At 35.7% G+C, this 14,442-nt stretch overlaps 1 protein-coding gene across 10 annotated transcripts in view; it reads right to left on the minus strand.

Annotated features, from left to right (window-relative positions):
- Positions 1 to 14,442, minus strand: part of TCF12 (transcription factor 12) — a 328,909-nt gene that overhangs the window by 10,246 nt on the left and 304,221 nt on the right. For 7 of the 10 annotated variants that reach the window (XM_032481110.1, XM_032481108.1, XM_014556715.2 and 4 more), the window contains 3 exons: positions 7,755 to 7,872; positions 6,535 to 6,697; positions 2,289 to 2,521 (listed from right to left, as the gene is read on the minus strand). In XM_032481110.1, coding sequence (XP_032337001.1) covers positions 2,289 to 2,521; positions 6,535 to 6,697; positions 7,755 to 7,872 — 514 coding nt within the window. The remainder of the gene's footprint in view (positions 1 to 2,288; positions 2,522 to 6,534; positions 6,698 to 7,754; positions 7,873 to 14,442) is intronic. The other 3 variants (XM_032481113.1, XM_032481111.1, XM_032481109.1) reach the window with 1 other exon arrangement.

The following is a 14,442-nucleotide window of genomic DNA, read 5'->3' on the forward strand; positions in this document are numbered from 1 at the left end:
AAAGTGAACAGGTTATCAGAATAACTCAGAACTGCTGGAGATAGAGTGCAGGTAAGAACAGTAGTTACATCAAAATCTGAAGGTCCTTCGATAGCCAAGGCACAGATGTTATGGGCTACATGAAGTATTCTAAACCCTGTCAGACAGACAGCAGGATGCCTTTCAAGGAATCCTGCGTGAATCCCAAGGCTTTTCCATTTAGCTATAAAATAAAGGTTCTGGACTTTGAAACCCAGAGTCTGAGGGTAGGAGAAAGGTAGGCTTTTATGAATAGTAAGGCAGTCCCTATTGAAGTTATAGTTCAGTATATTTAAGTTTTGTTCACTCTGATCAGTCAATGGCTCTTTATATAGAGCTTCCCAGAACTGTGTGAGAAAGTATTGACCAGAACGTTAGTATGCAGCTGGATGAGCCTAATGTTAGATCTTCTCTCAGCCTCAACTTTTCTATCCCAGGTGTTTACATAGAACCACAACCAGGTCAAATCTTACAAATGAATGGGTAAGACCCACCCATGCATGGTGGAGTTTACAACTTTTTTTCAAACATAGAGGTTATTTCTCATTTTGGTGGCTAGATGTGAGGATGTGAGAGTAGTCACCTCTGATCTTAAAAAAATATTTTTAAGAACACAAATGAGTATACTCTAACTCTATAAACTGAGGGAAGGAAAGGTGCTATATAGGAATAAGTTCTGGCATCACTGTTGTCTAGTCAGTAAGACTTTTACAGGCCTGGTGGAGGCAACAGTCTTGACAATAAATGGCTGAGTAGAGTCAGAGTAGAAAATACTTCGGGCTGCAGAGAAAGATGACTACTTGGACCACTGAACACAGGTGCCTCACTGCCTTTAGAAAGAGACAATGAGTGTCAGACACCACTGAAGAAAAACATTTGGTAAAGTGACAGGAGATAGTAAAGGCTCAAGGAACAACTGCTCCTGCCACAGATGAGTGGCAATTTATAAATATTGCAAGGGAGTCTTTAACTTCTTGAAGATCAGGTTTTGTTAACATTTACCCTTTACATACATTCAAGGGCCTTAAGACAATAGGAGCAAGTATCTGGTTTTAGTGATAGGTTGGTTGGGCACAAAATAATCTAGTCATCATTCTTATTCATTAAAAACACTGAAGAGAAGTGGATAAATGAATTAATTACTAGCGTATGTTTTCCTGAAAATGTGTTCAAGTTCTCTAACTCTGGTTTCCTTAGAAAGAGTATTCTTTCTGTAATCAGTGCTGAGGGTCCTTGTTGTGGTTGTCAAGCAACTGTCCACCCCTATTCTTTTTTCTTTTCCAACTTTCCTTAAATATTCTATAAATACCCAATAAATAAGGGAGACAAAGTTGCTCTTAAGAAAGAGAGGTTAGAGGTAGGGTCTGGAACTCAAGGCCATTATCTCTAAGTTCTTTGCAAAAAGGCTTAGGATGAGGCATTCACAACTTTGGATAAGAAGATACACAGGTTTATGCAAAAAAGCAAGCTTGGTGATAGAACCTCTCAAGGGCTGGAAGCTTGTATTAATTGATAACCCAGGGTCTAGAACATAGCTAGCTAGGACAGAGGAGGTATGCAATAAACATGTGGTCAAAAAATAAAGTCCCAAAATTTCTTTAAGATTTCATCAAACTTCTTGAAAAACAAAACAGTTGGGAGAGCTGTCTGAGTCAGCAGTGGATAATCCAGTACAAACCACACTTTTGTCCTTAGGGACACACAGGCATGCCAGCGCATATTTATCCATGAAGCTAATGGCATTCCTAATCAGGGATCAACAAAGAAGCTCTGACACCTCACCGACATGGGTATAAAGGACATTCACAGGAGGCAAAGCCAGGAGAGGCCATGGCTAGGCATCGCATTAAGCAGCAGGGCCTCAGGGTAAAGTAAGCAAGAAACTGAGTACAGAGAAGTAGGGCAGACGGAAGGAACTGGGAGGAAAACAGGTCTAGGCAGGTAAATTCAACAGTGTGGGAGACTAGAGTCAACAAGAACAAGAGGCACAAAGCACTAACGCTGAGCAGCTGGCGGAGGCTGGCTGTTCACTGCATTGTTTCAAAGAGTTAGCCTCTACTGGTTTACGGGAGGCACTGAACCCACAGATATTGACCCATACAGTGAGACAGAGGTGAGAGGACTACAGAGAAAACTTGATCCAGATGATGCAGTGGCAGAAGTACTAGGGGAACTTACAGACCATTTGCCCAAGCAGAAGAGTGCATGGACACAGAAATGTCTGCCCACCGGAAACAGAACAGCTACATATCTCTGCCAATCCTACTTACCTCTGACTTGTTGTTCTAGACTAAGAATGACTGCCACAGCCTGGTGAAGAATAAGGAGTTTTGTTTGGGGTTTTTCACTCTTTAAATGAAGCTGACACATTCGACCAAGCTCTTTGAATGCCTCATTAATATCCCGCACACGCAAGCGTTCTCTGGCATTGTTAGCCATCCGCCTTTCCTTCTCCCTTTCTATCTTCTGTTCTGGGTTCAAATCCTCATCTTCATTAGTACTGCTGGAAGACAAAGTAACAACAATGTCTGTTAGGTTCCCTATAAAGTAAGATATGCTTATTGTGCAAAATTATTAAGTATAAAAATGAAAATGACCAATACATTTTACCAAGTGGTAGCAATAGCTACACTTAATATGATTGTATATTTCTTTCCAGTCTTTCCTCAATGCAAATATATTATATAGTTGAAATTACGCCACACACATTTTAAAATGCATTTTTCATTGTGTATTCCAGCATAAAGACTTCTCCACACTAGTGAAACTCTTCATAAGCATAATTTGAATGACTACCTAATATTCTAGCACCTTGTTTTTCAAAATGTGATTGGTGCCATCAGCATTACTGGTTAAAAACTTTACCGTTATAAACATAGAATCTCAGGTTCTACGGCAAATCTACTGAAGCTGTACTTTAACGAGATCCCCAGCTGACTCATACGTACATTAAGGCTTGAGAAGTACTATCCTAGTATACTAACGTATTATAGGTTGCTTAACCCATGTTCGTAAATGTACTCTGGCAGTCCCCCGGTGAGCAGGAGGAAGAAAAGCTTAAGACACAGAATGAAAGAAGTATCTCAGAAAATGACCACTTTTTGTTCCAGAGAGATATTATTATCAGTGGTAATAATTTTAAAACATGGGTGAACTAGAACAATTTTTTTTTGAAAGGGAAACTGGCAAAGTGAATCCAAAGCCTTAAAGTATTCATTACCTCTTGATCAGCAATTCCAACTTTAGAAATTCATCCAAAGGGTATAATTAGAGATGTTCATAGAAATTTAGGTAAAAGAAGTTGATCACAGAATTATTTACGTTAGAACAAACTGAAGTCCAATATTAAGAGATGAGTTGTAAATCACAGTTCATCCAGACAATGGTCTACTATGTAGCCTCTAAAAATCAAGCTGCATATTATACTAGGTAAAAGATGTTACACACAAAAGACTACATGCTGTACGATTTCACTTACAGAACTTCTAGAAAAGACAAAACTATAGTAACAGAAAGCAAATTAATGATTGCCAGAGGATGGGAGAAGGGGACGGACTATAAAGGGGCATAAGGAAACTTTTTGGGATGTTGTTTCTGCATTATTTATGTGGTGGTGGTGGTTATATGACTATATACATTTGTCAAAGGACAAAACTGTATACTTAAAATTGGTATATTTTATTGTATGTGAATTAAACCTCAATACTGCTGCCTAAAAACAAAACAACAAAGGGAAAAACCATGTTGCAGAAAACACTCAGGGATAGATGAAAAGGTTAAAAACACACTGTTAAGTTTATAAAGTTCATATTAGAAAAATTATATTCAGTTTATTTCTAATTTAAACTGTATTTATGGAAAAAGAGAGATTCCTTGAAAAGTCAACAGTGGTTAATTCAGGGTAGTGGGGTTTCTTGTGATTTTTGTGTGTGCTGTTCTGTATTTTCCACATTTCTGTAATGAAAATGGACTAAGTAATCAGAAAAAAATATCTGAGACAAATGCTTTGGAAAAAATTTTAGAATATTATATTTATATTTCAGAAATAAATCACTGAGCAGAGTCAGAACCTTGAAAAAATGTGCACAAAGTGTTTGTTTCACCTCCCCTCTAATACCTTGAGTATTCTAATAAAGAATACGTACACAGCAGGTTCTTACTAGCTAATAGTCAAGAATTACATAAAAATATTCTTTTGATAATAATCACTAGCTCTTTGATTTCAAAGGAATCTTTTCAGATCATCTAGCCCAAAGGTTCCCAAATGTGGCCACTCATTAGAACCCTCAAGGGCTCTTAAAAAAATACAGCTTTCAAAGGTCCCACTGCCAAAGATGCTGATACAGGGATCCTGGACTGGAGTCCAGGCACCTGTATGTCTAAAATGTTTTCAGGAGTCTGCAGCAGGGTTGAAAACCACTGCAAGATCAGTAACCTCCATAGGATTACACAGCTAATTAGTGCCAGTGTAACGACAAGTACCCAGGTTGGTGCTCCATGGAAGAAAACCAAGACCACAGACCTAAAATTACCATCATCATAAATTAATATAGTACCGTTCCTGATGTTTACTGCATGTGAGACAGTGTGCAAATGGCTTCATTTTCAGTTTATTCCCATAAGAATCCTAAATAGGAAGTCTCCTTTTAAAGATGGAACCAAACCTCACAGAGCTTTAATAATTTCCCAAGGTCACTTGGCAACCATGTGATGAAACCATGATTCAAACCCAGGTTAGTTTTATTTTGTCCAAAGGCCATGTTTTAAACTTACTATTATTAACTACTAAATATTTTTTATTAATAACCTATGATACTACTTTCTCAATTTCTGATGACCTATAAGAGAGCTCAGTAAACTGTGGCCCTTGAGTCGGCTACCTGTTTTTGTCAATAACATTTTATTGGAAGAGCCCCACCCATCTGTTTACGTACTGTCTTTGGCTGCTTTCCTGCTACGATGGCAATGCTCAGCAGGTGTGACAGAGACTGCATGACCCACAAAGACTAAAATATTTACCATCTGATCCTTTACACAGAAAGTCTGCTGATCTAAACAATGACAGGATGAATGAGGAGGAAAGATGTAAATGACTTCCCTTAAAATTCTATTTGAATAATGAAACTATGAAAGAATTAAGATGCCTAAAGGAGCAGTCTCTGGATTCCCTGACCCAGTTTTTACTTCTTCCTGCCCTTGTACAGCTGATACAAATGTACAAATGTACAATGCATATTCAAATGGCAGTATTAGGATCTTAAGGTTTAATTTTTCCCAAGAGAATTGTTAAAGTGTTGGAAATAGTGAGAATGTCAAAGGCAAAAGGACAATTTTTAAGCATGTGAATGACAGAAAGGACCATGCTGGTACTTTTAGTTAATCTACCATACACACTGCAATTTCCTTTGCACCATAATTTATTTTTCTATTTGTTTATTATTATTTTTTTATTTTTTGGAGGGACATAATTAGGTTTTCATTTATTTACTTATTTTTAATGGAGGTAATTGGGGATTGAACCCAGGACCTTGTGCTTGCTAGGCATATGCTCTAACACTGAGCTATATATACCTTTTCCACCCCGTGCCATAATTTAATACAAAGAACAATGTTTTAAATATAAATATCTGTATGTGATATATGCATATTATTGATAAGTAGATACATGCCAAGAAATGGGATATACCACAAATATACCAAATCAACCAATTTTAATGTAGAACTAAAAGAAAATCTGAGGGAAGAATCTAAATCATTTGAAACTAATGTATTATGTGTCAATATCCATATTTCAACATAAAATCAAATCCAATTTTTAGAAAATCTTCCCTTACAACATCAGTGCACATACAGTACTTCCTTTTCCATACTCTTTTCAAATTATTGTTTAAATCAGGAGTTGGCACACTTCTAAAAAGGGCCAGACAGTAAGTATTTTCAGTTTTGTGGGCTATCTAATCTCTGTTGCAATTACTCAAATCTGCCACTGTGTTGTGAAAGCAGCCAGTCAATATGTAAATGAACGGTGTGTGGTGGTGTTCCAATAAAACTTTACTTATAAAAATAGGAGACTAGATTTGGCCCATGGGCCATAGTTTGCCAGCCCCTGGTTTAATTCATACAAGAGTCTTAACTATATACCTAGCTTCAAAATAATATATTTGAATATTTATTGATGAAATGTATCTAAATGTATACATTAAACAATTAAACTTGTTTTAGCTATTTTGTTCTCTAGTTGTCTTACAAACTATAAGAACTGAGGAAAGAGATGTAGTTCTTTTTTATATGTAGACCCTAAAACACTGTGGTATAATGGAAAACACCAACTTGGAGTCAGCTTCATACTCCTTCCTTTTAGGGATGCTGTGAGGATTAAATAAGGTAACAGGCATAAAAGTTACAACACAGTTTCTAGAACATACCTGACAATAAATGCATGACACCCTTCAATTTTCTAACTATTTTCACCCATGGGAAATGAGTGAAATTTAATACCTGGATGCTAACAAATACCTTGTTCTGCCTCTAGATGAAACCTTGATATCTTTTTGGGAGGATTCATCATCTGATTTCATGTCATCTGATGAAGGAGGTTCATGAAGGTTTTCATCTTTCTCTTTGCTTTCAGTCTTGATTTCTGTTGGAACAACAGTTCCCGACTGACTTTGCAAGCCACCTAACAAAGAGTCAAAGAAACAAAATAAATGTCCAGATTCATTTGTGAATTACAAATAAGACAGTAAAATGCTTTCTAGATGGTGAATATCCTTGTTGTTACGGAGCTAAGACAGAAGTCCAACGATATAAAAAAAGTATACTATTCAGAGCTGGAAAGAGCATGTCCACAAGCCTTAGAAAAAAAGCTTTTTAAAGCATCTGTATTTAAAAAAACAAGCCTGACTCTGGTGGTCAGTCCAATGTTCACTTTCAGGCACTATTTAACAACCAAACAAGGTATGAGAAACATGACGCATTTTAGAAACTAACTTCTAAGATGCTGCCAAGGCAAAGAAAATAAGCTTTAACATTTTCTGGGACAAACACAGTAAAACAGACATCAAAGGAAAACTTACTTTGGTGATTAAAGTATTAGCTATACATTTATACTTATTTATAAGGTCTATTATAACAATGACCACAGTTTGCTTTTTTTGTATATATATATTTTATTGACGTATAGTCAGTTTACAGTGTCGTGTCAATTTCTGGTGTACAGCACAATGCTTTAGTCACATATGAACATACACATACTCATTTTCATACTCCTTTTCACTGTAAGTTACTACCACAGTTTGCTTTTTATCAGAATTATCTTTCTCCAATTAAATTTTAATCTTCTGAGCAACAGCTACTATCATTCAGAGCTTTAAACATATTCAGAAGTATCTTTCTCACTGCCTCTAGGGACCAAGAAGACTCAGTCATGAGGGAAAGTGACTAAGAAAAAGAGACGACAGAAGCAGTGGCCAGTAAAAGGATGATCAGTAAATACTGAACAACAGCTCTCACATGGTTGCATCCATCAATAAACATCTGTAATTGTCCCACCTAAATGGCCAGCTGGAACCCTAAGTATTTACCCTTTAAATTCATGTAATAGAACTGCTGTTTGGAATTCTCCCACCTAAGACTACTTTTGATTCACAGATGTCAAGCTGTCTGTAAAAAAAGGTGATAGTGTTCCAAATGATACCTCTGTCTGCATTACTGCTGAAGACAAACAATACAGTTACCTCTATAATTTTCTTGCGTTTTATGGTTCAAGTCTGTGCTTGAAGCGGTGACCGTACTAGACAGGACTGAATGATTGCCGCCGTTGAGACTGACAGAGTCTTCTCGGTGAGTTCCGACCTAAAGTTAAAAAAAAAACAGTTCAGGGGCAGTAATTGTTTAAATTCTTTCACTGCGTTTAATAGTGAAAACAATGTCACTCATTAAAATTTAGCAACTGAAAAAAAAATTTAGCAACTGTTTTTTGGATGCCACTTTTCTGGTTTGGGGATTTTAGAAGACTTGTTAGTGGTACTGTCACTAGTGGTTAAGTACTTTAAAAAATTCTAACTTTCAAATTTTGTATCCCAGAGAGGGATGCTGTGAGAAGCAAATGAGATAAAGCGCTCTATAAGCCATAAAGCACCACACCTTATAGGCTCTATTAATTCTCTAGCAGTCAGTCTGAAAACCTATTCCACATACTACCTAAATATATTGAAGTACCCATGAATTTGCATTTAACAAAATATTGCTTTGTTCCAAGTACTAATATTTACCTATACTTTGACATCCTTTCCTTACACACATACATATAGTGTCTTGTTTCTTCTTCCTCTAACTGCCTCTTCTCAAAAATTTTAAATGAGCAGAAAAAGCAATACAAAAATAAAATAACTTAAAAGATCTAAATTGCCAGGGAACAAAAAATGCCATATATTTTCTGTTTTAATCAGACTTTAGTCACAATTAACCCGAACTGGGAAGGTAAGGCATACAAACACTGTCAAGAGTTTTAGCTATTGCAGTACTTTTAGAAAAACTGGTTACAAATGAAGCTTCTTATTAGAACAGTAGCAGACGTGTCAACTAGAAGATTAAGCTGTTAATTAAGTAGCATTGCCTGGAGTTATACATGAGAACCACAGTGTTTCAACAAATCCTTCAAACCCAGTAAGATGCTATGCTTTGAATCCCTCTTGAGTAATTAATATAGCTTTTACCTTTCATGACTTTGTATGGATTTTACCCTAAGAGGAATAAATACCCCTATGCAAGTTTATCCTTTGGTTTCTTGTGAGACAAAAACAAAAGTAATCAAAGCAAACTTCAGGCAATGCAGGCCATGTGGTAGTAGACCTGATTGGAACCTGTTATGGTCTTTCACCACACTTCTTAAGAAATGTCTGTCCTCTACCTTTATTCTTATCTTTAATGTAGTTTTTAAAAACTCATTTAATGTATGCCATAGTTATTTTTAAATTACCTGAGGATTAGCTGTATCACTACTCCCTTGGATGATCAAGCACTGACTATACTGTTTTTTTTTTTTTTTCCAAAACACACAATTTCATGCTTTAGAATCATAAAACCTTTAAGCTGAAAAGGGACCACAGAAACTAGCAGATTTGTGCCCCCTCCCACTCTGGAAATCTTCCCTTAGCCTTCACTTCTGCGCCCCCTTGCTCCACACTCCTCCTAAAAAAAACTGAGAGAAGTCTGAAGAACGAAACCCAGCAACTACCGAAGAAATGTACTGTGAAAACTATATTCAAGAGAGAAAATTCTTGAAGTAGTTCATGATATCCTGTCTCTAGGGAATCCTGTCCTGTTTATTCTTAACACATAGGTTGCTTTCTTGCTACGTATGAACTACTCAGTGATCTTAGGGGAAGGTCAGTTCAAAAATCTCATTTTACAAAAATAGATACAGTATAAATACAATATATAGTTATAAACTCTTTGGGACTTCAGGAGTCTAGGCCTATTTTAAAGATAATGTATCACTAGAATAACTTTCACTGGCTGAGGAAATCACTGCAGGGTTAAGTAAAAGTTAAGATTTCTGTATTTGCGTTTATAATGCAAACTTAAAACTCCTATGATCTTTGGTAATATGTGCTAATTTTGATCTTATCTAGTATTTTGAGTTATTATACCAACTAATTTAAAAAGAAACAGCCTTACAAGTTTTAAACATATGTGTATTTACTATTTATTGTATGTGTGGAACTCATTTTACAGCTCCGTAGGACAATATCATTGAATATCAATAAAACAATTTCACTCATTTGACTAATAAGTGATGATACATCTGCTAAATTCTAATTTTTTATTTCACTAATATAAATAATTCTTTGATTTTCTGAATCTCCACTAATAAAAATGTTCTATCATTTCCTATCTGATGAAAGGCTTGGCAGACAAAGGATCATTATCTAAACAATAAATCTTAGGGATTTTGCTTTTCCCTGAAGGGAAATCAGAAAGGTTGCTCAATTTGTTTTGGGATATAAAATGACAGTGAATATTTTTGTCTCTACGGAATACTACAAACCAAGTATTTTCTCACACCAACCTGCATCACTGGCATCCAAAAGAAAAAAACTAAACCTTTTAAAAATAGCCTCAGACCAGCAAAAAGCTTTGTCTTGGAGTTTTTCATATTAACGAAGTTAGCAGGAACTTTCTCTTTGTAACTTGATTCCCCTTGCAAATGGCCCTCATATATTTTCTGGAGAATCTGACTTTTACAGTTCTTAGGGCTTTCTTTAACCCTTGCTCACCCTGGCTCCCATGTCCTCCCTTTAATCTGTAGCTACCCACTCAAATGGCTCTGTCCACACACACAACAGGTGTATAAACAGTTCTTTGTCTGAGCTCAGAGCCTGTGGGGCCAGCCAGATAGGACCTTGTTTAATTGTTCATCTCGTTAGCATACAGCTGACAGGCTGCTTCAATTGGGGGGAGGGGGTAGCAGGGGAAGGCAAACCCCTAGGCCTGTTAGGTTCTAAATTTCAATTATTATGAAGAGTTCCATTTCAGAATAAAAGGCCCATTCCATTAAATGACATCATCTTGCATTCTGAATCTACGAAAGGGCCGTACTTTGGCGGAGCATCCAAAAAGGGACTGTTTTCATTTAATTGGGCCAATGGCTTTAACACCCACAATGGAAAAATGTTAAATCTAATTAGTTGATGAATAAGAGGTCTTGTGAATTAAGGGACAGACTGAAAAGTACTCAGTAAGAACTCCTCTCTGATTCTGAATTCTATTCTAATAATCTGTTCAATTTGTACTATTCACTGAGTACTGATGATTTAAATTAATCAGTATTAATCTACTGATTAAAGGATCTGTATGTGCTATATTTTGTTTTACCTGAAGAGGGGCTTTATGCTAAAACTTAGAAGAATTCCACTTGTTATGGTTCCTTCTGGATGACATTTCCATATTATAAGCTATATAGTTTTCAAGCTTAAAAGATGCCACTTGAACAATTTTAAATTAAAAAAAAAAAAAGTTCCAAAACTCCTCGAAAGCACAATAATGTGGTCTTAATGAGGGCAAAAAATTTTTAGGAAATTTTAGGAAAAAACTGATTAGAAAAAGTAAAATTCAGTTAAAAATAAACTTCAGTTCTGTTGAAACCTACATACACAATTTCTGCTGTATACAAACCTATGCTAATAAAATTAAAAATAGTCTAAATATACAGTGAAAATTTCTACTGTATATAAACATACTAATAAAATTAAATACAGTCAAACTATAGGGCTAAAAGGATCCCAAATCTATTCTTATAAATGGTAAAGCATTAATTTTGAATAAAATATTACCCTATTTGCCTGTCAAACTGTAATAACTTAATCTTAAATCTAACAGAACTAAGAAAAATACAGTTTCTCTAACTGCTTTAGGATTTAGAAAACAGACATGATATTTTAAATCATTATATACAGTAGCTTTCAATTCTACCACTGAACATTATTTCTTCTCATGCAAGGGACACATCTCCAATCACAGCTTAAACAACAAAAAAACCAACCAATACCAAAAAAAAAAAAAATAATAATAATAATTAAAAGAAATTCCCGAGTTAAATTTCCTCAGGACTTATAACAAAGAAATCAAAAGACCTCCTGGTTGTAATTTTATCCTGTATCGTAAATAAGGAACTTTTAAAGATGTGCATCAAGTTTTCATTAATACAAAGGCTTCTAATCTAACTTGGTTTGAAGTTGAAATCACTGTCTGAACAATAACCGAGTACTCTGTGTAAAGATAAAAGGGCTATTACACAGTTATCTCATCTGGCCTCAGTATTTTAGATACTACAGCCATAAACAGATGTTTCATACAATAACTTAATATTGCTAAAACCTCTCTGCAATGCCCAAATGAAATTAATGAGTCTCATACCTTTTCAGTTTTCCACTTAATACCAGCTATTTTTTCCTATCAACCGTTTATTTCAAGAATTTATTCTTACACTAAACATAGTCCCATGCTGACACTTCAATAGTTCACCCCTGATTTTGTGTTTTAAAATCTAAATGATACATCAATCACATCCTAATAGTGCCTGACAAAGTCTTAAGTTTTATATTTGTATTAAGAAAATATGGAGAAACCATCAAAAATGTTGAGAGTAGGAAATAAAGGAAATAAAAATATCAACCCCATTCAAAAGTAAAAGCAAATGTTATGGCAGCCTGGCTACACTAATTACATAAAAAGGAGTAGGAATTACCCATTTCCTAGTTTCTTTTTCTGATATAATAATCTTTAAGAAATTTAATTTTTGTGTATATTAGATAGCTAAAATATGTTAAAAGCTTTCTTTGGTTGAAATCTCACTTAATCCTAACCTTTGTTGCAAGTCAAGTCTGTTTAGATAAAAGAAACAATACTCAGAGTTATAAGTCTTTTGATTTTGATTCCTACTAACATATTTTTTGGCAGTTTGTGCGAAATATAAAAATCTTTTTCTTGGACAACTAAAACCATAATTATTTCATCTACAAATCAATACTATCAGCTGTAGATGACCTTACTGGCATAATTTTGTTGTAACTAAAAACAATGTAAAGAAAGTTTCTCAGTAACAAAGCTGTATTTCCTTGATCAAGGACACCACTTTGGTTAACCTGCCCAGGTGGACTTCACACCATAAGTAATACCGATAGCGCTGAAGGCTGGGAGCTGAGCTGTCTATGTTACTTTTATCTTGCCATCAACTCTTCTCCCACTCCCAGCGCATTCTGGCTCACCTCAAATATTCCAACTACTTCAACAAAACTTTCTAACTACTCATTAAAACAAAATAAGCAAAAGTTAAAGGCTCCAAGAAAAAGAAAAAAACTTGCTAACCCTTAGTTCCTGCACAGGGAAGCCAATTTATATTCTAAATCGGGGACTGGTAAAGTATGCCTGCGGGCCAAAACTGGCCCCTACCTTTTTTTTAAACTAATAAAGGAGGCCCTTTTTGTAAATAAAATTTTATTAAAACACAATCACACTCATTTGTTTTCATAATGTGTATGGCTGTTTTCATGTTACAATGTCAGAGTTTAGCTGCGACAGAGATCACAGCTTGCAAAGCTGAAGATATTTACTATCTGGTCATTAACAGGAAAAGTATGCTGGTTCTTCTCTTCCAAATGCTAAGAGAGAAAGTAATATCATATTTAAAACCTGCAATTAGGACAGTGACTGCCAGTAGATGCCCATGAGATCAAAAGTCCATTATATCAAAAATTTTATTTAAATGTTCTGTGGAGTTCCTGAAACGGTATTTATGTTTAGAAGAATAGTTCTACTCTCTGCAGAAAAATAAATGAAATGATAAAAATTAAATAGTTTTGAAAGAAAATGACCTCCCAAATTCTACATGGTGATACAGAATTGCTGATAAACTGTTATTTCTGTAGTTACTTTGTAATTTTGGCCATGTAACCTCCATTTTTAGGAGCCTAAAAAAATACTAATTTATGTTAATATAGATGAAAAGTATATGAACTACCAGAAAGCTAAACAACGCACACACACAAAAAGTGATTCCAGAATGTAAAATTGTGCCATTTTTCAGTCATGATCAGTAGAATACATGGGACTGAGAGGGGATAATAAAAGCAGATTAACTCTTGAAGATGGCTGGTAATAGTTACAACAATATGTCCCCCAAATCACACACCCTCCAAGAAAATGAAAAGAGCTGATTCTTCACAGGTGGGCACTGAGCGTGTAAGCCAGGCTCCTGGCAGCACTGATGGAAGTCCTCAGATATGAGTAACAGTCACCAGGAGAAGAGTCTTCCTCAACAATATGCCTAAGACTCAGCTGAGATAATCGCTGGCTGAGTGTAATCTTCACTTCATTCCATCCTTTGATCTTTTTTGCTGAGACTGAGATCTAGTACTCACAGCTAAAAAGTTCATTTCAGAACAATGGGAGTTGAATACTGACTCACCTGACAGTGTCGGATTTTGTCAATTACTAAGTTTTGAGGGTAAGCCTGGCTGAACATCTGCATCTCTATCTCCACCAGTGATTGCATCTGGATGGGGTGGATAGAGCGGATGAAGTCCCGCAGACTTTCACCAGCTCTGTGTCCTTTAAGAAGATTATAAAAACTGAAGGAAGACCTTGACAGACACACTGAGCAACAGCTTGGGCCTAGTTGCTGCGGCATTGATGCTGCTGCTCAGACTAAGCCAGACTCCTGTCTCAGAATACTTTTTCCTAGATTATTTTGAATTTTTTTCCTTTTTAAAGAATATCACTGGGAACTCTGAAGTGGGCAGCATATTCCTAGAGGATATAATGGAAGCTACTTTCTTAATTTAAAACTTCAGGGCACTATCTAAAGAAACAATTTTTCCCTCTATAAGTCCTTTTAAAATACACTAGGTTTCAACATGGTTT

Source organism: Camelus ferus, chromosome 6 (assembly GCF_009834535.1).
Source record: "Camelus ferus isolate YT-003-E chromosome 6, BCGSAC_Cfer_1.0, whole genome shotgun sequence".
Lineage (NCBI taxonomy): Eukaryota > Metazoa > Chordata > Mammalia > Artiodactyla > Camelidae > Camelus > Camelus ferus.